This window comes from Corticium candelabrum, chromosome 18 (assembly GCF_963422355.1).
Source record: "Corticium candelabrum chromosome 18, ooCorCand1.1, whole genome shotgun sequence".
Classification (NCBI taxonomy): Eukaryota; Metazoa; Porifera; class Homoscleromorpha; order Homosclerophorida; family Plakinidae; genus Corticium; species Corticium candelabrum.
Window position 1 is genome coordinate 2945608 of NC_085102.1, and position 22691 is coordinate 2968298.

The window sequence follows — 22691 nt, forward strand, 5'->3', positions numbered from 1 at the left end:
GAACTAAACCGGCTTTCTAAAAGCCACAAAGTTCTTCAAAGAGAGCAAAATCCTGACATGGTAATGCATGGTGGCGGTGGTTAGTCTGGTCATTCCCTTTAATCTTTGTGTGGGTAGGGTTGTCAAAGCGTTGAAAACCGAAAGTTGTCAGCGTCAAATGTAACCACGTGGGCATTTTTAGCAAATCAGCAGAGCTGTAAGCATCTCAGATCTAGAAATAGAGAAAACGTCGATTGACGCGGCAAGAGAAGGATCATCATTGCAATAGTTGTCCATGATTAGACACGCGTGCGTGATCTGACTCCAAACTCTAGACCAACCTTGATGTGCAACGTAATGACGTCTAAAGATATTGTGAACAGGACAACGCTGACGTTGGCGTCTGAGTCACCCCACAGAGTTGGCGATGACGACATCGGCGTAAATAATGTAAACCAGGCTTAAGACGTGGGTGACATCTGATTAGCAAACATTTTCACAACCATGCATGCAGCCACTTATCAGGCTTTCGCACCTGCTTTTCACATGTAAAGACTATATACATGCAGTGTTCTCCCCAGGCATCTCAAGACGTGGCGGGCCGCCACACCCTGGCTAAATTTTACAAGGACACGCCCATTCCCCCATCCCTTGGCTAATGCCGCCACACCTTGACTTATGCCCGCCATGCCTTGACGTATGCCTGGCAGGCCTTACTATCTACGTGTTAGGCAAGAAATAGTGGTTTGGGTTCTTGTGAAACGTGATAGAGATGATCCGACGTCATTTGGTGGCGTATTCGCACACATTCCAATCTCTATGTGAGTCACGCCCTCCGCAGCCGTCTGTGCCGTGGAGTCGTTATTGGTGCGTTGAGAGAATATAAAGTCGCAAGACAAAGTACATCAATGCGTCAAATTGTGTTGTTGAAGCGATAGCCCAATTTCTTGTTCTTCTAGTGCCGTTTTTGGCACCTACTGAAGTCGATCTGTAGCGAAAGCATTGCTCAGGTTAGTGTAGACATGTTCGTAGTTTCGAAAAACTTGTAGTTCTCGGCAAGCATGCCGATACGCTGCGGACGTCTCTAGCTACCTACCTAGTGTCGATATCGACATGGAAAATTGTTACCGACCGCCTAGCGAACTTGTCTACTAGTGCTAAGTTAGTAACTAAAGCTATTACAATCGATTTTGCGGTTTGTATCGACTTGGAATATATTGAGAGATGCAGGTTTTCACAGATTAGTAAGGAGCCCGGATGAAAAGTGGGGCGCTAGAGGGCTAGTGATAACTTGCTTGTGTTGTACTCTGTCCATGCATAGAAATATTGTACAGCTAACATTTTAGACCAAACACAAGCACCTTATGCTGCTCTAGCACTGCACCGTAAAGTGCCACTCAGATGACCACGCCCACATTTGGAACAACCACACCCACAAGTGCGTTCCATTTAGCCACGCCCACACCGCCACGCCTTTGAGGTATTCTGGGGAGAACACATGTCAGCTAAGTGCAAGTGAATCACGTTGGTGTCGCAGACAACTATTTAGTCTTTCTTTGACAAGAACACCTGTGGACGTGGCATTATTTAAGTGCCCATTAACAAAGTCCCGCCCCTTCGATTATGATTTCGAGGGGGGAACATTGCCTGGTTAATTTAATGAATATCAAATGCATTACTGTAAAGTCACTAGAAGGTTTTCAAGTGTAGCACACACAAACCTCAAGGGGCATTGCTCTAACTGGAAGTTATATTATTCCTTAGCCACATCATGTTATTTGAGCACACCAATCAAATGTCTCACGTAAGGCACATTTGTCTTTCAAACACTACCTGAATTCCACCATCATTCTCAGCCCTACTCTTGCTATTCACAAGTTACTGCCACCTCGTGTAGTAAGCTCGGCACACCATTGTTGATCAAGTACCAGTACAACTTGACTGTCTTGTCCGATAGTGCTAACATAACATGCAAATTAAACCATGAATTTTCTCTGGTTCATCCTCGTCCGGAATCGCAAGCAGCCAAGGATAGTGAGTCATCCAATCTGCCATGAAAGAAATCTTGTGCTTGCTTTTCTTCTGTGAATTAAAAACCTCACTCGAGTTTGTAGTCAAAGAATCAGTACACTGCAAATAATCAAAATTGCTTCAAAGACTCAAAAAGAGTTCTTTGACGTTTCATCACAGAAATGTAACTTCGTGGTACAACAAGACACATGAGCTCAGGCAGACCTTAAGAAAACTTACATAAAATATAAATTGGTAACAGCAATTGACAAAACTATAAGGAAATATATCACAATGACTCTTCCAATGGGTTCATGAAAATGCATGCTCTTGTTGAAGCTACATTGGTGTTAGCTGATGACTGTTTGTACCAAAAATAGAAGCAATGCTCATAGTTAAACCACATCCTTAATGACAGGATGACTATTGCGTTGCTTGGATTACATCATAATCACTTGCATAAACACAAGGGACTACGCACAGCAACACACTTACACACTCATGCACACGTGCACATGCACACGCGTGCACACACACACACACACACACACACACACACACACACAACACTGACACACAACAGCACACACACACACACACAACACTGACACACAACAGCACACACTACCAACTTACTTCAATCAGCGATTCGACCGTTTTCGCGGCTCGTCGATGAACATAAAGCAAATCAACAAGCTCTTCAACGCTGTCACACCAACACCCAATCACACCAAATTCTCAACTACAACAACACCATCTCATACCTGCTCTTATTTGACAAAACCAAGACATCTCCCGCCGATACACCACTAAACATATCACCAACCGACTCTTCAGAAGGCACCTTAACCCCAACACAGACACATTGCTTTAACTTTGTAGTGTTCGCCAGCATGAGACAGAGACCTCCAAAACTTAAACCGCTAAAGGAAACATCCAAATGTCTACAGTAAATGACAACATCGTCTAGTCTCGGGCTTAGACATCAATACACAAATGTGTCACCTTAGACACTGCATATCGGGCATGTCTTTAATAAAGTCGTCCTTGATGTTGACTTTAGTGAGAATCAAGCACGACAACTGCTTGAGACATAGTATGACTTTAAGAGTCGTCTTCTAGTCCTGTAACAACAAACGACAACCAGATTGTTTGACGCCGGCGAATGCACAATACAATAGAACAGACAATCATGTAAACATCAGACACTCTCATTAATATCGATATCATACACACACATAAAGTACATTCCAAGACGAGTGTAGAAATGGTTGATTAGGCCACACCAAATATATTTTGTGTTTCGTGTCAGCAATCGACCAATTTTTACGGAAATATAACAATTCAGTTTGCTTCAATTGTTTGACCTTTTAAATATCAGCAAGAACAACACCCCTTACAAAGACTTCATGACGAAAATCGTCAAACCCAAAGTCGTAGTAAGATGACTGGAAAAGTGTACGTCTGAGGTAGAACGAGGGATTGTGCCTTTCGTGTGGCTGCTGGTAAATAAAATTCGAGTTGGTATCGGATTCCACCATTGCTGAGCCACATGCCAAGTGGTCCTTCGTTCCTTCAGCCTTTGACAATGCAGCTTAACGTGATGCTCTTCTACACAAGCACTCGGTTGTAAACTTTAAGGATCAATGCTACAACAACATGCTGGATCACTGAAGACAAGTTTACACGTATGAAAAGCATGAAAATCTACGAAACAGACATTCAATACCTGATGCTTCAACCTCTGCACGCTCTGTAGAACATGTCTCGACTTTCAGTACAAATGATTTAGTCCGGTTTCACTGTGTATTGTTCTAATACTAGCAGTTTCATTATTGAATGAGACATAGCACACATTTTCTTCTTTCATATCTTGACTACTACTCAGTATTCAATAAAAAATGAGTTGAGATTAAATACCGGAATTGCGTTTGTTGTGTTTTGATCTCACATGCCTTGTATTATCGAAAAAGTATGAAGAGAAATATTAAACCGAAAAAACCGTCCCAATTTAAACAGCCTGTCAAAGCTAAACACAGATATATTTGGTGTAGCCATACTCAATTCAAAAAAATTCATTATTGAATATTGATAACAGAATGACCAACCATAAGTCTTTCTGTGCCATGAAACGTCTTGTTCACCCACGAGTCTGAATACTGCACACACACACGAGTCAATTTATCAACAAAACATGCATACCGACGTTACAAATATCTGATCTGTAGCGTGTTAAGATGAGAAAACGAACTAAGTTCGTAACGATTTTGTAGACTCAAGCAGCCGACTATGTGTAGTTCTTGCAGGAGCTCGAGCTTCGTCAACTGAGATACGTCGATGGTCTCGATGTATCCGACGGTAAGATTCTATACACAGCAACAAGCCGTCACAGAGTGTGCACAATTACTCGCATTCGTCAAGCCCTCACTGTTAGACGAGTTAGCGAGTTAATAGTTGATATGTACATTCAAAGGTGTTGCCTTCAATCCATCTGGTAGCACCAGAAAGAAAAAATGTGACACAGTAAACAATAAAACATCGCTACAACATTGATTAAGTACTAATGTACTAATACATCGCATATTAATGATAGTCATACAATAACAACAATAAATTTGCATCGACACTCTATTCAGGTGAAAAACTACTGACAACTGGATACACTTTAGAAGATGAAGACGACTGTGTAAATTATTTATAAATTTCAAGAAGACAAAGCATCCAAGATTAGAACAGAAAAGAGGCTGACGGACAAATCAAACAAGCAGACACATTGTTTTGTTTTAATAAATTCTCTAGTTTGATATAACTTCAACTGATACTAAAAGCCAATACTTTGTAAATTCCTTCAAAACTAATGGACTTGTAGAGAGAAAGACAAGACCGACGAACAGACAGACAGACAGACAATTTATTCTCATACAGATTCTACTTGTACATATGCTATGATTTCCTAAATACAAATCAGTCCTTGCAAATAACAAAGTCATTAACTATTGGACTTGACTTTGAATGTCAAAATAAAACAATATATCTAAATCACAGGCAAACAGACAGACATACAAACAGACATGCATACATACATACATACATCCAGACAGACAAATTGATATATTTGAACTCTTATTATACCAATAACAATCGTTAACTTTACGTATGCATAACAGACAGACAGACCAACAGAAAACAAACAAACAAACACTAACAGAAACCAAACAAGCATACAAACAAACAGATAGATAGACAGACAGACAGAAAACTTATTAGTATAGCAAGACTAGATCATCGAAATGTAGTACAGTACTCAGTGTAATTTGAATGCTTCATGATCGTAATGGTCTTGTTCTATTAGTGCTGTTGTGGCGTTTCTATATTTAAGTTGCTTATGATCTAAAAATGTTTGATTTAACTGGAAAATATATGTATTGAGACAGACAGAAATAGAAAGACAAAGAGACAGAGAGAGAGAGAGAGAGAGAGAGAGAGAGAGAGAGTGAGAGAGAGAGAGAGAGAGAGAGAGAGAGAGAGTGAGAGAGAGAGAGAGAGAGAGAGAGTGAGAGAGAGAGAGAGAGAGAGAGAGAGAGAGAGAGAGAGAGAGAGAGAGAGAGAGAGAGAGAGAGAAACAGACAGACAGACAGACAAACAAACAGACAGACAGATAAACATAGAAACTAAAAAAAACAGACAAACAGACAGAGACATATAGAAAGACACACAAAAAGAGAAACTAACCGACAGACAGATAGACACAAGGTCAAACCACATTTAACTTCTTTGAGCTTCAAAAAATTCTAACAGATTTACGCAAGAACCATCAAATTTCAGATAACCCAAGCTCTATAATAATCTAAGGAAGTACCAATGCTAAAAATACAACCACCCTTCCAAATCTAAACAAACTACTAAAAGTCAACACAAACTACTTCAGTCCAACTATCTATTAGGAGACCTACAGCAGCTCTTATCCTTCTATATAAACAGTTACCCCATTATGGGAATATGTCAGTACACCACTACTGTATCCAGGCAAGTTCCTTCCACTAATAATTCATGTAACAAGCAACACTTCCATGTCAAAACACTACACACTATTTGTATATCTTAACGTTTCCTTTCCGTCTTCTAGTGACCAACACACACACACACACACACACACACACACACACACACACACACACACACACACACACACACACACACACACACACACACACACACACACACACACACACACACACACACACACACACACACACACACACCACACCACACAATGAGAAACAACACAAATCAAAGACCAAACACAAAGCAAACACAGACGTCAGAGCCTCTTCTAAGAATGCAAGCACGTTCTATACAGTCCTCTACGACTTCGCTATATTATCACTTGTGGTCGCGACGGTTCAGGAATCTCTAAGTGAACGCCCATGCAACCTACCATCCGTCCCCTGCCTCTCTCCACCCTCCACACTCTTCGTCCTCGTCATCAACAGCGTGCTCAAGCTCGTGTACCTCCCAATTGCCTCCACGACATCAGCTTGACAAGAAAAACGACAAGTCAATAAACCACAACAAGTCCTGCAGACATCCAGAGTGAACGACACCGGACTGCATACAGTACACACATAGTGTAACCGAAATCCGGGTCGGAGACTCTCTAGTGTACCTGATAACACGCAGTTCCACACGTCTAGGAGACGAACAGAGCGCAGAGAGGCGATTGTTCGCAATATCTCGTGACTCAGCTCGTGGAACGAGTAGTGAGGAGCGAAACGTGCGTACCAACACTAAAGTACAACACAGTCTCATCATAAACGTCGTAAATCGTACGGTTTCACCGAATTCGTCGACCGAAACGGGTCCCGACGGGTCCCGAAGAGTCGCCTCGCTCTCGGCTTACTTCTGTGTAGCGGAAGAGAGGCGCCGACGGCCCGTGTCGTCGTTGAGCGATTTTGTTTCGACTACGGCGCGGAATAGTCGATGTATGATGCTGATTGGAACGTCGGCGAGTGAACATCGCACAATGGGCAGTCGGCCGGCTTGCGAGAGGCAGAGGTGTACGAGAGACGGAACGTCGGACTCGTCCTCTGTCTCGTTGTACATGTGCGGCGCTTTGAGCGGGCTCGCCATTGCTGGGAAGTGGAAGACTGGACAGTAGCCTCGAACTTCCAGACCAGAGAGCGCGCGAACTCTAGTCTGGACTAGCCTCGTACCAGACCCTCTCGCGCGTCGTGCGCGGTTCCCGTATAACACGAAAACGCTGGAGAGGGTCTGGGTTCATACCGTCTACTTTCTTCACCTAGTGTCACCCCACGTCATCTAAGTGTCACCCCACGTCACCAACGTCAATACTTTCATACTATTAGTTCATTATGCTGTAACAATACACCTTTCTATCAAAGCAAATTAGGCATTACACGCTATCTGTGATATCCCAGGATTGCATACATTCATTGTTTGTTTTTCGTTCGTCTATGCGACATGGAAACCGATTCATTCACAGAGCGATCTCCTGAGTTCGATTCACGTTACCTGAAGCTGTAAGGTCCAATGTGATTTGATCACCAGTAGCCTGGAGTCTATGCATGCACTAAGCGCTGCTCTATGACTGTGCTAGGCTACAAGAACAATATGAGTCGGGAAGCTCATCAGATAGAGTTCCAACGAAAGTGGTAATGAACAGCGTCGACTGTAGCTTGTTGGCCGCCGGAAAGGCAACGCTGTCTTCTGTGGATGTTGGCAAGCTAGTGCGCCTTGCCTTTGGATCAACTGTAGAGAGGAAAAGCGCCAGAGTTCACGGCTGCCGCTCATACGTTTACTGCGGTATCCGGAGAAAGAGTGATCATGAGGAAAGTCCAGCCAAACGTTCTTGCATACAAGAGTCATCAAAGGATATTACATCACCGACCTCTGACCATCTACTACGAATTACACAATTAGAAGCTGAGCTCAAACGTGAAAAGAAGCGCGGACAAGACTTGGAGGCTGAACTGCAACAATCAATTATTCAGAGTCAATCTATCCAGTGGCATCAAGTAGATACAGAAATTAACGCAGAGCTGAATGCGCTACAGAGAGCTGGAGGAATCATGTCAACAGGTCCAGTTGATGCAGCAGATGCATCTTCACTGACTGCAGACTTTAGTTTACATAATCTACACAGCCAATTACTTACACACGCTCCCAAAATTACATCACTGCTTTCCTCGATAGGCCAAACTGACACCACTACAGGACCAAAAGATATCTACAGCTTGGCAGCAGTCTGCTTACTAGCGAAGAAGGCAAGTGACAAGGTCAAAGGTTTTCAGCTTCTAGTTAGTTTGATGTTGGTTGCCAGGGCAACTAGTAAACAAGTCATTACTACTCTTAACCATATGGGTGTCTGCTTGTCATATAGTCAAACGTTTAGGTATGTGGAAAACGCTGCAAAGGCAATAGAGCAGAACAGAGAGCTTCAACATGGAGACTGGATCGTTGCCTATGACAACATAAATATTGAGAAACGTGTCACCCATGAGAGACATGCCAGACATACAGAGGCATGGAACTTCACGAGCCGTTTGGCTGTCAAAGTAGCCAGACTTCCCCCACCTGATTACAACACAACAGAATTACCACAATGCACTCGAGGAGATTTAGCTGTGGAAGACATTCTACCGAATGATGATGACGACAAAACATTTCACGAATCTGCTCAGACAAGAGTTCAGAAGGTACTCATACACAGGTTCAAATGCTGCAATCACCTTAAAGCAAGACATCAATATGACAACCATGACCACCCAACAACAAAATCTATTATCCACCCTATTGCAGTGATAGACATAGATGAAAGTTACACTGACAATAATGTTACTATATATTCTTGAAGAATTTCAAAAAATGCTGGCGATAGATGACACTGTTCAACAATGTGTTGTCGGTGACCAAGCGACTTGCAGGGCAATTCGTGCAGCTCGGCGTAGAAGGGTAGCAGATATTCCTTCAGCACGCCTCCTATGGGCGAAAGAGAATCCTGGTGATTTCCACTTCGCATGGGAGTGCCTAAAAGTCATCTTCCTCATATTTTGGGAGTCACATGATTTTCCTGGCTCATTGGCTCATCTCAGCAAACTGATCAACCGAAGTGGAGTCACCGCTGCTGCAAAAAAATTTCAACAATCCGATGAGTTCCTCAAACATGCATTAGAAGCACATCTGACTGCATCCCTCATCACCTTTCTCAATATATCTGCTAACTCAGATTTAATTGTACAAGATGCAACCATTATAACGAACGCATGGCTAAACGAAACAGCAGAGAGATTCGCCAATGACGTGCTAGTTATAGGAACAGATGAAGATGACCATGATGCAGACAACCTGTATAATTTCCATCGTTCTTTTCTGCGCATGGCCCTCCTTTATGAAGATTTGAGGGAAGCCATCAAGTACGAAGATGGCCCAAGAGTTATCCAACATTGGCGAATGTGGTTACTGTACTTGCTCGCAACAAAGAGAAGCAACTACAGTGGAGTCTGCTTAACTCGAACCTTCAACGGACCATGATAACAGTTCTACTTAAACGAAATTCTACTTATCAGAAAAGCTATATTTCTACTCCTTACATACAGCCACTCCTACCTACAGTACTTGCACTGAAAAAAGACTCTAGAGTTGGCTGAAATCGGTTCTCCATAGCAAAGACATCAATCTGTCTCTCTAATTTGTTTAGCTTCTCTAGTAAGTCGGAATCACCATCTCTTTGTGCAACAAAAACCCGCAGTTTTTGCAGGCAATTGCTAGCTTCATAGTGGCTAACTGGTGGTAGTTCGTCACCACAGTCATCCTCTTCTGATTCAATATGGAGAGGGTTGCCAGTTTTTTCCGAACTCTGAAGACTGCCGATGATTTCGGATGCTGTTGGCAATCCAGGTGATACTGACAACTCCGAATCAACTTCAATAAACTCATCTTCAGTAAGTGAAGCATCTATGACACCTCGGTCAATAAGCTCTCTTACAAGAGGTCTGATATTTGCATCCTCTGTTTCCACATCTGAATTATCATCTGTGTAGAATCCCGCTTTCCTAAAACAGTTCTTCACAGTGGTCATTGTGACTAAGTTCCAAGCCTGTTCTAAAAGCATCACAGAATCCAAAAGATTAATGGAAAACTCTCCTGGTCTCATTCCTGATTCAATATGCTGTAACAGCTTGCGAAGCATTAAAGATCTATAGTGGCTCTTAAAGTTCTTTATGATTCCACAATCACATGGTTGAAGTTTGGCAGTGGCATTTGGAGGCAGAAACAGAAACTCTGTGGCTTTCAAATCAGGTACGTTGATATGTGAGCTACAGTTGTCAACAACCAGCAACACCTTTCTCTTGGCTTTACTCATTCTCGCATCAAACGGTCTCACCCATTTAATGAACAGTTCCCTTGTCATCCAGGCACGCTTATTTGCTTCATAGTCAACGGGAAGTTTCCTGATTCTTTTAAAACACCTTGGATTTTTGAATTTTCCAATTACCAACAAAGGCATCTTTTCTGTGCCATCCATGTTCGCGCATACCATAGCTGTTACTCTTTCTTTTGATTTTTTTCCACCATGACATTTCTCGTGTCTAAAGGCTAGTGTCTTGTCAGGCAGGAGTCTCCAAAATATCCCAGTCTCATCAGCATTGAACACATCTCTTGGATGATATTTTGAAAGTATTGAATGCAATACCTCAGCTTTCCATGAATCTGTAGTTTCTTCATCTACTGCAGCTCTCTCCCCAGACATTGACTTACATGCAATGGAATGGCGTTTTTTGAATCTGTCCAGCCACCCCACACTACAAGACCAATCGGGTTTCCCTAGCTTCTTCGCCAACTCTTCAGCTTTCCCCATCAATATGGGGCCGCTAAGTGGCACGTTGTCAGATCTTGCACACGTAAACCATGCTAGCAACGCTTCATCTACGTCCTCGTGCACAGCTCCTCGAGCTCTTTTCTTGTTCAAGTCCGTCTTTCCTCCATAGAAAAGCCTTTGGTATCTGTCTTTATCACGAAGTATAGTCGACAGCGTGTTTGGCGCTATTCCAAAGTCGCTCGCAATTTCTTTCTTTCTCTTTCCACCACTTTCAACGCACTGTATCAACTCAATCTTTCTCTTAAGCGACAGCGTTACCAACTTTCGAGAGCTCGAACGATAACGTTCTGATGTATGTTCTGTCGACATGTCTGGACACGGACGACGTCTGATACAGCACAACCACGTGCCGCAGTCACGTGATCATTTCTTCGAGTTACCCGGACATTTCTCATGCACGGGTCTGCTGCATTGATCGAGACAGGTGAAACTTCGACTTACGCAAATTCGACTTACCAGGAACTCTTTGTATTACTTCGATCGGCATTCAACCGGGACCAAGAGAATCCTTCGCGCTATCCGGAAGTTCGACTTACACGAGTTCGACTTATGTGGACTCCACTGTACAGCAATGAAGCAGCAAATCTCTTAGCCAATCTGAAGGCTGACTTTTCCAAGAGGCTTGCTTACATAGTAACTCACAACAGAGCTGTTAATTCTCTGGGCATACCTGGTCATGGGAAAGCAATAGACATGGCAGTAGAACACCACAATCTTGTCATCAAAACAGCTTTACGATCTTCTGGTGGCAGTATCACCCTCCATCATTTAAGAGTAATAAGCTTAGCATCTCAGCTATTACATGATGCTGCACTGTTATGCGATCAGGAAGTTCATGCTCCTCGTGTAGGTACAAGGCATACAAGTACAAGTGCTGAAAAAGACATCCAAATGATGACATCCAATCTACTGGCCAGTCAAGTCACTTGTCGGATTCCCAAAAGAAAGTTGCCATCTAACAGACATTTCACAACACCAGAGAAAAAAGGATATGAAGTTGCCTTATCCAAGCAATGGATTGCAAAGTTCCTAAGTAAGACAGACCTGAGAATTGAGGACAATCAGTCCACTGAAGACCATGAAGAAATTGATTTTCTTGATGACATACAGCTATGACAGAAATAGACACATGTACATAATATCGTAACTACTTGTATTGAGAAACATAGCCTAAAGTGAGTTACTAGTGATTTGTAATCTCTCCTAAAACATGTCTACAAGCTGAAGTGCTCCTTGTACCATCACTACTAATATTGGCTATAGTGCAAGGAATGTGAAACTCAATTAACTTTAAAACTGCTAAACTGAAGTCCCTTACAACTCCTAGTGACCTAACATCATTTTCTGATCGAATCTTATTACATTTTTTTACTAGTTTATCAATCACTAACATGGATAAGACCCCATCTAGTCCTCTCATTCTGTATCTTGTGCCACCTGCCGTCCTTCTAAGTTCAAGTAGTGCTTTCCTCAAAGCACCTCTCTGACCAGCAACAACACGACGTGATCTCAACGGTGCAGATCTGCATGGAATACGAGGAAGTGGTAAGGTGCAATCCACCTCTGGCTGAAAAATATGAGGTCGCTCATCAGATGCATTGCAGAAGGAACAGCACAAATCACTATCAGGTAATGGCTCATCTGACTGCAAAATCTTGTAAACAAGAACTCTTCTCAAACAGACCTTATTTGAGGCAAGAGTCACAATTTCGTTGTTGCACACTGACAGCCTACGGTCCTGAGAGTGTGCCACAAACCGAACAAGGCACAACCTTAGTGGATCTCTCCCTCCACGTCCAGCAAGCTGCACAAGCTCAGATCCACTGTCTGGCAAACCGAATAGAATAACTTCACTGATGTCATCAATGTCCACGCCAAGGCCAAATGCACTAGTAGCTACCATGACTCGCTGCTTGCCACACTTGAATTCTCCATAGTGTTGAGATCGCCCCTCAAGTGTCATTGTGGCATGGTATTGTCCTACTGTACCCCTGGTTATACTACTGCAGCTGTACACAAGATGAATATACACTTTATACAAAACATCCTTTGATCTGCAAAATATAAGAGTTTTTGGAATATCTTTAGAATACTTTACAGAGGACAACATAGAAGCTAACAAGTGGAAGACTGACGAAATAGAGGTGGATGAATCCAAAGAAAAATATAAGTTTGGACGATTTAGAGATCCAGATACTAGAACATAGTCAGGCATATTCAGATGTTGGGTTACAGAAGTAATAAGGAAAAGTGGAGCTGTTGCTGAGAGAGCCATAATAGGGACAGTAGGCAGGCAAGAACGAATAAAACTTAGTTCCTTGTAAGAAGGTCTAAATGTAGACCCCCACTCTTCGATCAGATGTACTTCATCAATAGCAATGAAGGAGATTGCTGTCTTCAATTGCCTAGACAATGCGTTTCGCCAAAAACTTGATGTGATCGCTTCTGGAGACGTATAAACTAGACAAACCACTGTTACCCACCATTGCCTGACCAAAAGATTTTCCAATACTACTCACTTAGTTTGTACTTGCTGGAAGAAATGTCTTTCAACAGTTTCTCGTCTGACAAGGACTCAATTCGTGTGACAGACACTCCCTTTCTTACCAGTTTGGCGACCTTGAATCATCAGGAGGCTAATAACTAAAGCAAACTGGCTGCTTCAAGCAACTACACCTACCTGATCATGCATCAATGATATCAGCGGGCTAATGATCACACACACTCTGTTCAAGAGAAGGGCAGGCAGTAGGTAGCACAAAGACTTGCCGCCCGAAGTCTTCAGTCGAACAAACACATCCTTGTTCGAAAGAATCGCCTTGGAGGCCTCAAGCTGACCTTCACGAAAACTATGGTGTCCAAATACGTCGGAAAGAACAGATTTCAGACCGAGTTCAAAATTCGCGCTTTCAGAAGCCATTCCGCGCTTTGTGAAGAGTCTGCGCACAGCTGTGCGGATCAAGTACCCTATGCTATGTCTGAGACCTACCACTCTGGTACTAATAAAAAGATTCTACCATTACGTAACAGCCTACCCAAAGGGTTCCCACCTCCCAGCTTACCGTGTCTTGTACGTCTTCTGAAAACATCCTGCAGGTTGTTCAACGTAAGAGATATATTGGCGATCGCAGGAGAAACGCGTCCACGTCCAAGAGACTTTCTGTGTGACACATGAGAATAGCACTTACACTAATCGTGTTAGTAGCCTGAGGCTTTGTGACATACGAGCTAAGATGATCATCTAACAGCATAAACGGTAGGCGGTATGAACCCAGACCCTCTCCAGCGTTTTCGTGTTATACGGGAACCGGGCACGACGCGCGAGAGGGTCTGGTACGAGGCTAGTCTGGACCAAGTCGATACTAAAATGGTTTCGGAAATAGCCCTTCTAAGCCAATCAGCTTCTACAACCCGAATCTCGGTTGTAAATTCTGATTGGCTTAGCAATAATTGGTTATGCTAAGTGCACTAGCACTGATTGCGCGCGTGTGAAATCCTCTTGCGCGGCTATGTGCACGCCAGAACAATGACTAGACTCTGCACGCACACATCTTAGTTTTAGTTTCAGCTTCATTTCTTCGATATTTACAAGCTTGCGGTGACAGGACATGCACAGCAGCGTCGCCAGACCATCACCTTTGACAACTGGTCGAGCGGTAGTCTCGCTAGTCGAGCGGTTAGACTAGCTAGCGGTCTGCCGAAGAATCAGAGAGTCCTCGTTTCATGCCGTCTACCAAGATATCGCCGCAAACACGGCAGACGTCTCTTCTTTGTTCGTGAGATCTCATGGCATTTACAAATGATATGTTGATCTAGGTAAAACGATCTTACGCTGTTAGACACCATTTAGCAGCCATACTGATAAATACTTCCGAAATCATTTTAGGGTCGACTTGGTCCAGACTAGAGTCCGCTCTCTGGTCTGGAAATTCGAGGCTAACTGGACCAGAGCCATATATAAAGAGAGTTGCGACAACCCGTATTTTGGACGCCATTTTGACTCCAACTGCGCAACTACAATAATCTGGAAAAAATCGTATGAAACAAATGGCGTTTCCATACTAGACGAGCTGTTGCCCTACTCAAGCAGAAACTTGTAGCGTAAAATCGAGGTCGACTGAACGTCAGTACGTATCGCTTCTCGTTGGTCCTGGTTTCAGAAAGTAGTCGCTGAGAGATATGAAGCTTACAACAAACCGAATTACACTCTAGATTTGTTCCTCGCACCCTATGCACTCTAACAAAAAACCTTCGAAGAAGAACTAGGCGATCGGAACGTCGCTTTCCAAGGACTCTTGCAGAACCTCTCGCGTTAGCCTCGGAATTCGTTTCATGTTACCCTAACTGTGCAACATGTATCTTAGACTTATCTGTGAGCAAAGTGAGACGTACAATCTTTGAAAACGATCAATCAGTTAAAGAAATAATCAAGCGAGACTACGCACACTACAAAAGGCAGTATAAATTCTAAGCAGTAATCATACTCTCTCTATACATATATTTAAAATAGTGTGTACTATACAAACTGCAAAAAAATTAATGTAGTTGCTCTAAATGACAAAAACTCTTTATGCCCATAAAATTTTAAATTTACGTAAGTCACTGAGCAACCTAAAAGAAACAACAACAACAACAGCAGCAACCACCACAACAGCAACAACAACAATAACCTCTTTAAAGTAAAAGACAAAAACAAAATAACAATTTCAAAAGTAAAAATTAATTAAAACTCAAACGTTAATATTAAATTTTTAAAATATTTAGTTAAATTTTAAATTGAAATGTTAAAATTTTAAATTAAAAAATATTAGGTCTTTCAAATTACTGTTTTGAAAATAAAATTAAGAATTAGAAAATAAAAGCAAAAAATTACAAAATTAGATACATAAAAACTGTAATACAAAAACATAGTAGGGTCCAACCGCCCATTGACCCTCTATGTCTACATAAACAAGACATGTATATTTCATTACCTGTTGACAATGTTGTCCCTGAGGAGATGTATAGTAATTTAATTAATACGTTAATTGATGTACACTCAAACTCCCCTTATCCGGACGCCCCATATCCGGGCACGTCCGTCTACCGGGCACCCCCGGCCCCGTATTGCACAATTGCATCACGTGTATTGCGCGTGGTCCACGTGCACGAGGTCGAGGCAAAGGTCGTGTAATCAAAAGTCCAGTACTAGTCCAGTTTCTTGTCGACAGATAGCCATACTTAGGTGCTAGTTTCTTATTTACAGCTTGTAAGACTTACCTGAAGATGTCTGAGACTAGACCAACGCAGACGCCTGCCCCGCAGAAGCGAAAGAGGTCTGTGATGACGCTCGAGACAAAGATCAGTGTACAGTGTACATGTACATCTATTATGTACGTATGTGCATTCACTTACATGTAGGGATGCAAAATTGAATGTTAATCATACAGGTGTACATATTGAGCAAAATGTGGGGGTGTTCCCAGATGTGGCCGTTTCTGAGTTATGGGCAGTGTCCGGTCCCAAGCTGCCCGGATAAGGGGAGTTTGAGTGTATATGTAAGTACAACATGGGCTTGCTGATATACATTCCTATAGACTAGGAATAAATGTATGGACATAGTTTTGAATGCATGATGAAAAAAGACACTGAAACATACAAGTGGGTGTAATGAAAGCAACAAAACGTTTACCAATTAATCAAATATCTCAAACAAAGGTAGAGTGATGTCTTCCATTCTACATAACTACATGGTATACACAATTCACATCCTTCCTACTTCACATTCGTTATCAGTTTTCTCATTGCCATGCTTCGACTCCCCAGTTCTCCTCCTAATTTGTTTGTTTCCAAGTTCTGTTTCCTTTTCCTTTGTACTCCCTTGCAGAAAATGTGCAGACGTACATTGAAATATCTAGCTATCATTTTCCTCTTAATATTATGACATGTGGGATAGACACAGTCATCAGTGAGTTCTTCAGCCATCCGTATCAAAACCTCTTTCACATTTCTGGTAGCCATCAAAGTATCTTCTGCTATACTTCAAAACATTAGCTCTTAAGACATACTCAAGGCAAGCATCACACACTACCTCATTTTTCTTAATACTATTGACACAATAACCCACAGTCATCATCTTGATAGCTTCCACAATTCCCACCTACAGGTTTCATAAACTGAGCAATGCTGATGATTTTTGGTGCACATTTGAAAGCCACAGGTGATGGTACAGGATTGTTTAGCCTTACTACACTAAAAAGGTTCTCAAGACAATCTTGAGTGAGGTGTGAAGTCAGCAGAAACTTATGTCCACTACCAAGCAACTCCTCTTTTATGTCCAGCACAGAAGTTGTTGCCATTATGACACCTGCTTGCACAGGCTTCCAGTTTTCTCTTCCACTAATCTTCAAAGACTTGAAGAGTGTGACCACAGACCAAATAAAAAAATTCATTATGTTAGCAGAAGTACAGCATGCCAATGAAATAAGTGATGAGAACGAGCATGCACAAACTAACATGCATTCACGATCATTTCAAACAAGATGACATATCTCAATACAGACCATTACCCTCATCAGGTGACAGATGGTCTTCTTGCATAGCATCAGCAGCATAGCTGTGATCTTGCACATCTGTTGTTACTTGGACACCAGCATTCAGAGAGTCTTCTTCTTTTGTGCTGTTTCGAGACTTTCTGCTGTTCTTGGAGCCAACTTTCCGGTGGGGAAATATTGTTGGTACTGCATTCCATTTCAGTTTCTTCTTTCCATCTTTCCTGTGTTGCTCAAATTGAGAGCTATCAAAATGAGCCTTGAAGAAATAAACAGAACTTTTACAAGGCGCTTCTTACGGTAATATTACTAGTATCAAGTGTGGGCAGTAAATGTATAGGTATATACAATCGCAAAAGTTATACTGCAGGTAGCGTGAGAGCAGCCAACAAGCACTAATTTCAAACCTTACCGAACTGTACAGTGTTCTAATGTGTAATGCAGATATACGAGCTTGTCGGCACCATCCAAAATGCCGCATGAAACTAACAATCAATTATATTCTTGTACTCTGTGCACACAGTCTAGCTACAGCACTCTAGCAGGCCTAAGACGTTTGCTAGGACGTTCTTTTTGACATTTGTTCATACATGCTTGTACACAATGTTCTTCTTACGTCACACAAGTAAGAATAAAGTGTAGGAGTCCAATTCTTTCGGCTGACTCGACTTGTCTACACTTTTCTTCTGGCAGGATCGCGCGGAAACCTGTACATGGTATGCCCTTTCTCATGTCTGTTGGAACAACCCCACGCACAGCAGGCGGGCATTGCTCTCAACCTTCGATAGTCAAAGAAAAACCCCAAAACAGTCAGTAACACGGATCTCGTACACGCGCAGTTGGAGTCAAAATGGCGCCCATGCATCGCGTGACCTCAAACATCTATGTCGCAACTCTTTTTATATACGGCTCTGAACTGGAGCGAATTTTTTTTGGGCCCCGTTGGGTGTGGCTTTAGCTGTTCCCGTATGCACTTCCTCGCGGTTTGCAGTGGTCTGGTAGTACGAGGCTCAGTAGTCAATGGACATCTTGCAACCGCGATTTTGACATAAACGAACTGCTGTCTTTTTGTGCACCTTTCGAGCAGTAACCTGCGCCGTTTATTAAAAGGGGGCCTCAGTTTTTGTCGTCTGCTGAACGTGGTTTTCTCGGCACAAATCAACTTCAATAAATTAGACGACAGGTAAAGTCATTTATAATTACTATTCTTCGCAGCTAAGCAAATTTTCAGTTTGCATAAAATCTTTTTTCGGGTGCGATTTATGCGTCAATATTGACACTGTTGCATGCACTGCATACATCAAATCATGTACTATTTATTGCAAATTTATTTCCTGTGTGCAATTAATTAAATAATATGCAGAAAAGTGCAGAGTACTCGGGTAATTTAATTCTATTTCACAACTACTAAGTTACTAAAAAGATTTATTAACAGGTAAACACTCTAATAGGGTAGTATACAATTAAAATAACAGCATATGATATGTGTGTGTACACAATATTTACTAAGCATTATCTAGTTGGATAAACACGTACACAAAATAATGTACTCTAATAATCATTACTAATCGGATCATTTAATGTAAACAACATACTAATTACTAATGCATAGAATATGATGATGATGATGACGACATATTGATAACACTGCTGGTTGTCACACAGCTATTATTGAGGTAATCTATATTTAGAACTAACATTGGTTTAAATTAAATTATGTTAATTAAGTTAAGTTAAGTTAATTACTCTTAGTTAAGTTGATGGTATCAGTCATTGTGTTGTGACACTTATAGGTGTATACATTGGATATGCATTTTGGCAACTGGCATTATATTTCAAACTAGGCATTGGTTGTTATATGGTTGGTGACATGAATGACAGTAACTGAGCTATATAATTAGTATACTGTGTGTGTGTGTGTGTGTGTGTGTGTGTGTGTGTGTGTGTGTGTGTGTGTGTGTGTGTGTGTGTGTGTGTGTGTGTGTGTATTCATATGGCTGTTTACTCAATTGGAAAGTGTCATCTCATAGCATTGGTACATTCAAGACACATTAATGCATGAACTACTATCGTCCTAGCAATGATGAGATAGAGGATAATTTCTTGGACAAGAAACTCCTATCTTTGCCTCATTTGATTCTAGTGTATATATTGAGTAACTGGTATTTCATTGGGGTGGACAAGGTCTGTGACTGTTGTTGTCGACAAGAACTGTCTGGCATGCTGCATTCTGGGTGTTCTGACCATTACTGATGGCCATGTGAAGTACGGTATATGTTAGTCTGCATGTTAATGTAGCAGTTATGGCAGAATCTAACATGTGTGGCTGTACTTAGAAATGTGAGAGCGTTACCTGGGCCATCAAGCTACACCTGGTACTGAAATAATCCAGGTAGCCAAGGACGGTGTTTGTCCTTTTGTTGGCTGTGCCACATTACTGGTATGTTTAATATGGATATTTGTGATAACCATTTGTCTGTCTTGAATCTGTGTACTTTGATGATACAACTGTAGGTTGATGACACCTGAAAGACACCATGTATTTGAGACAACAGCAAAATCAACATGGTGAGGCAAAATGACCAGTAAGAGAAATGGTAGAATTAAAGCATGTACAATTGTTATGCAGGTCCTTAATACTTCTAAAATGATCTGTTGCCAGCCAGCTGACAGTTGTTTGGCTGAAATTCTTTGTCATCGTTATTAATTAACAATGAGTTGATGTCTGCTACTTGTTATGAGTTCATTTGAAGCCATGCTCTAACTAGAAGAAGGAGTCATGATCAGTGAAACCTGCACTAGTACAGAAATGGGAGCGGTGAAAGTAGTCTTAGTTGCTAGTTGTACCAAGAGGACAGTTGTGACTTCAGATGTGACTTTAGATAACTATATTTTGACAAAGTATTACATTGCCTTTAGCAATAAAATGTTTGTCACTGCTTATCTTGCATATGCATTGGATGTCCACAAATAATCATGAGTCATCTGACTCTTGTTAGAACTATAATTATAATAACATTGTGGTCAGATCTATAATTTGTGACTTGTAATAGACAACTTTCATTGTGTATGTGCAACAGCAGCAGTCGCTATTTCTTTTCTCACAGGATGCAGATCAGCATCTATACACATGATGCAGTCAAAACGTAGACAACAGCTATTGAATTAAATGAGAATTTATTTAATTCGCTAACATACCACAATGTATATTAAGTTCAAGACATGAGCACAAGCAGACTGTTTGATGAGGTACCGTATTTCTCCAAATAATTCATTCCTTATTAATTCTCTGCCTGTATAATTCCCTTAGTATACACCCACTGTGAATGTAATTACCTCTCCTGAATAGTAATAATATTATTATTATTAATAATAATAGTAATACAGTGCTTCTTGGATCAAGTCGGATCCTGCGTAAAGTCATGTCTTCTGTCTAGACGGCCATGATGGTCTAAGCACCTCTGAGGCAGGGTTTGCTTTCGGTGCTTACCAGTGACCTTATGAATCAGACTGATCTGGTTGAGCACAACATAATAATAATCAAATAAAATCAAATATATCATTCATCATTCATTCATTCATTCATTCAATAATAATAATAATAATAATAATAATAATAATTCATGCAGATGATACGGGAGTGTGACTCTGGAAAATCTTTACACTCGATCAAGCGCATGGCTTGTCGGTTTACTGCACAGCTGCGGAGGAGTCTTGCTTTGGACGACAAGTCGCAGAACTTACACAGGAATGCATCCATCTCGGTTGAAGGTGGCTTCGAGCAAGCGCCTAAAACAGATGCGAGACATTACCGTACGTGTTGCAGTTCTCTTCGTGTGCGATCCTGGAGCGGGAAGCCTATGCACGGGCAGTATCGTCGTCTCACTGAGCAACCGCCTGTGGACATGAAAGAGACCTACGGATGGCTAAAGGCAGCGAATCTTCCTGCTGCAACTGAGGGACTGGTTGTTGCTGCTCAAGACCAAGCTCTTCGGACTCGGTACTATGAGCGCAAGATTCTACATCGTGATGTCAGTCCTACTTGCCGCATGTGCAGTGTAGGCCTGGAGACAGTCGACCACATTGTGGCAGGCTGTAGTGCTTTGGCACCGACGGACTACACTGATCGACACAATCAGGTGGCATCCATCATTCACTGGGACGTTTGTCGCCATTTTGGGGTTCCAGTGGAGAGCAGATGGTACCGGCATCATCCTGATAGGCTTGTGGAGACGGATGACATTACTATGATGTGGGATACCACCATCCCCACTGCCAGGAAGATCAAAGCCAATCGTCCAGACATCTGTCTCAGAAATAGGAAGACAAACACTTGTCTTCTTATTGATATCAGCTGTCCTGCTGATGGCAACATTGGCAAGAAACATGCTGAGAAGTTGGCGAAGTACAGCGACTTGCGAGTGGAGATAAGCCGCATGTGGCATTGTCGAACACTGGTGGTTCCGGTGGTCTTGGGAGCTTTGGGCACAGTGCACGCAGGTATTGCACGGTGGCTGGACATTATTCCAGGTCATCACAACCTGCAGCACTTACAGAAAACAGTGCTTCTGGGATCTACTCGGATCCTCCGTAAAGTCATGTCTTCTTTCTAGACAGCCGTGATGGTCTAAGTACTTCTGAAGCAGGGTTTGCTTCCGGTACTTGTAATAGACTTTACAAACCAGACTGATCTGGTTGAGCACGACAATAATAATATTTTGATTCATACTGCTACAGGTACAGTGCCCTAGGCAAGACAAGATACATAAGCGTAACAAGTAAAAATAGGTAGCCATGCATAGAAGAGTAAACATAAAAGAATAAATAGAAGAAGAATCAGACATAAATTAAGGTTTAATCCAGCTCTTGAAGTCCATGTAGGACAACACCATGACTCTTTTCCTTGTCTCATTGTCCACTGATTGCCACAGATTACCTTGAGTATTCAGAATGAACCCACTCTCTAAGTCATTATGAACTGATCTTCATAAGAAGGAGAGCTGGCTGGCAAGCAATAGATGTGGAGCTTCCTGATAGGTTTGCCAAGAGTTTCCCTACAATTCCCCATTCCTTGCACAGCATGGGATTGGTTAAGCAGTTCTTTAATTAAGTGTTGTGGCAACACAAGCCAGAAATGGATGTATGACTTGAGATGCTCAATTATGTCAAGGAGCATTCGCAATGCTAACAAAGGTGGCTGTAGCTCAATTATGAGGATTAATTATTACTGTTACTAAATTGTTACTAAACTGTTTTTGTGTGTCTTTCATTTT

The 22691-nt window shown here is 41.9% G+C and overlaps 4 protein-coding genes across 6 annotated transcripts; 2 read left to right on the plus strand and 2 right to left on the minus strand.

The window, feature by feature from the left end:
* Positions 1-1788: 1788 nt before the first annotated feature.
* Positions 1789-6748, minus strand: LOC134193987 (uncharacterized). Of its 3 annotated transcripts, none has more exons than XM_062662867.1 (8): positions 6656-6748; positions 6428-6526; positions 4418-4480; positions 4098-4355; positions 2995-3113; positions 2754-2912; positions 2626-2695; positions 1789-2109 (listed from the first exon to the last, which is right to left on the minus strand). In XM_062662867.1, the coding sequence occupies exons 5-8, from the start codon at positions 3015-3017 to the stop codon at positions 1939-1941; spliced, it is 423 nt and encodes a 140-aa protein (XP_062518851.1). In that variant the 5' UTR covers positions 3018-3113; positions 4098-4355; positions 4418-4480; positions 6428-6526; positions 6656-6748; the 3' UTR covers positions 1789-1938. The 3 variants fall into 3 exon arrangements, with proteins under 3 accessions (XP_062518851.1, XP_062518849.1, XP_062518850.1); XM_062662865.1 differs by having other exon boundaries at positions 2754-2933; XM_062662866.1 differs by lacking the exons at positions 4098-4355; positions 4418-4480; positions 6428-6526; positions 6656-6748 and adding an exon at positions 3719-3786 and having other exon boundaries at positions 2754-2933.
* A 2119-nt stretch (positions 6749-8867) lies between these two features.
* Positions 8868-9540, plus strand: LOC134194308 (uncharacterized). Its single transcript, XM_062663235.1, has one exon. The coding sequence runs from the start codon at positions 8875-8877 to the stop codon at positions 9538-9540; it is 666 nt and encodes a 221-aa protein (XP_062519219.1). The 5' UTR covers positions 8868-8874.
* Positions 9541-11970: 2430 nt separating this feature from the next.
* LOC134194271 (uncharacterized) lies at positions 11971-13562 on the minus strand. Its single transcript, XM_062663197.1, has 2 exons — positions 13408-13562; positions 11971-13348 (listed from the first exon to the last, which is right to left on the minus strand). The coding sequence occupies exon 2, from the start codon at positions 13161-13163 to the stop codon at positions 12072-12074; it is 1092 nt and encodes a 363-aa protein (XP_062519181.1). The 5' UTR covers positions 13164-13348; positions 13408-13562; the 3' UTR covers positions 11971-12071.
* Positions 13563-21127: 7565 nt separating this feature from the next.
* On the plus strand, positions 21128-22233 carry LOC134194242 (uncharacterized). The gene is made up of 2 exons (XM_062663163.1): positions 21128-21918; positions 22032-22233. The coding sequence occupies exons 1-2, from the start codon at positions 21279-21281 to the stop codon at positions 22106-22108; spliced, it is 717 nt and encodes a 238-aa protein (XP_062519147.1). The 5' UTR covers positions 21128-21278; the 3' UTR covers positions 22109-22233.
* Positions 22234-22691: the final 458 nt, after the last annotated feature.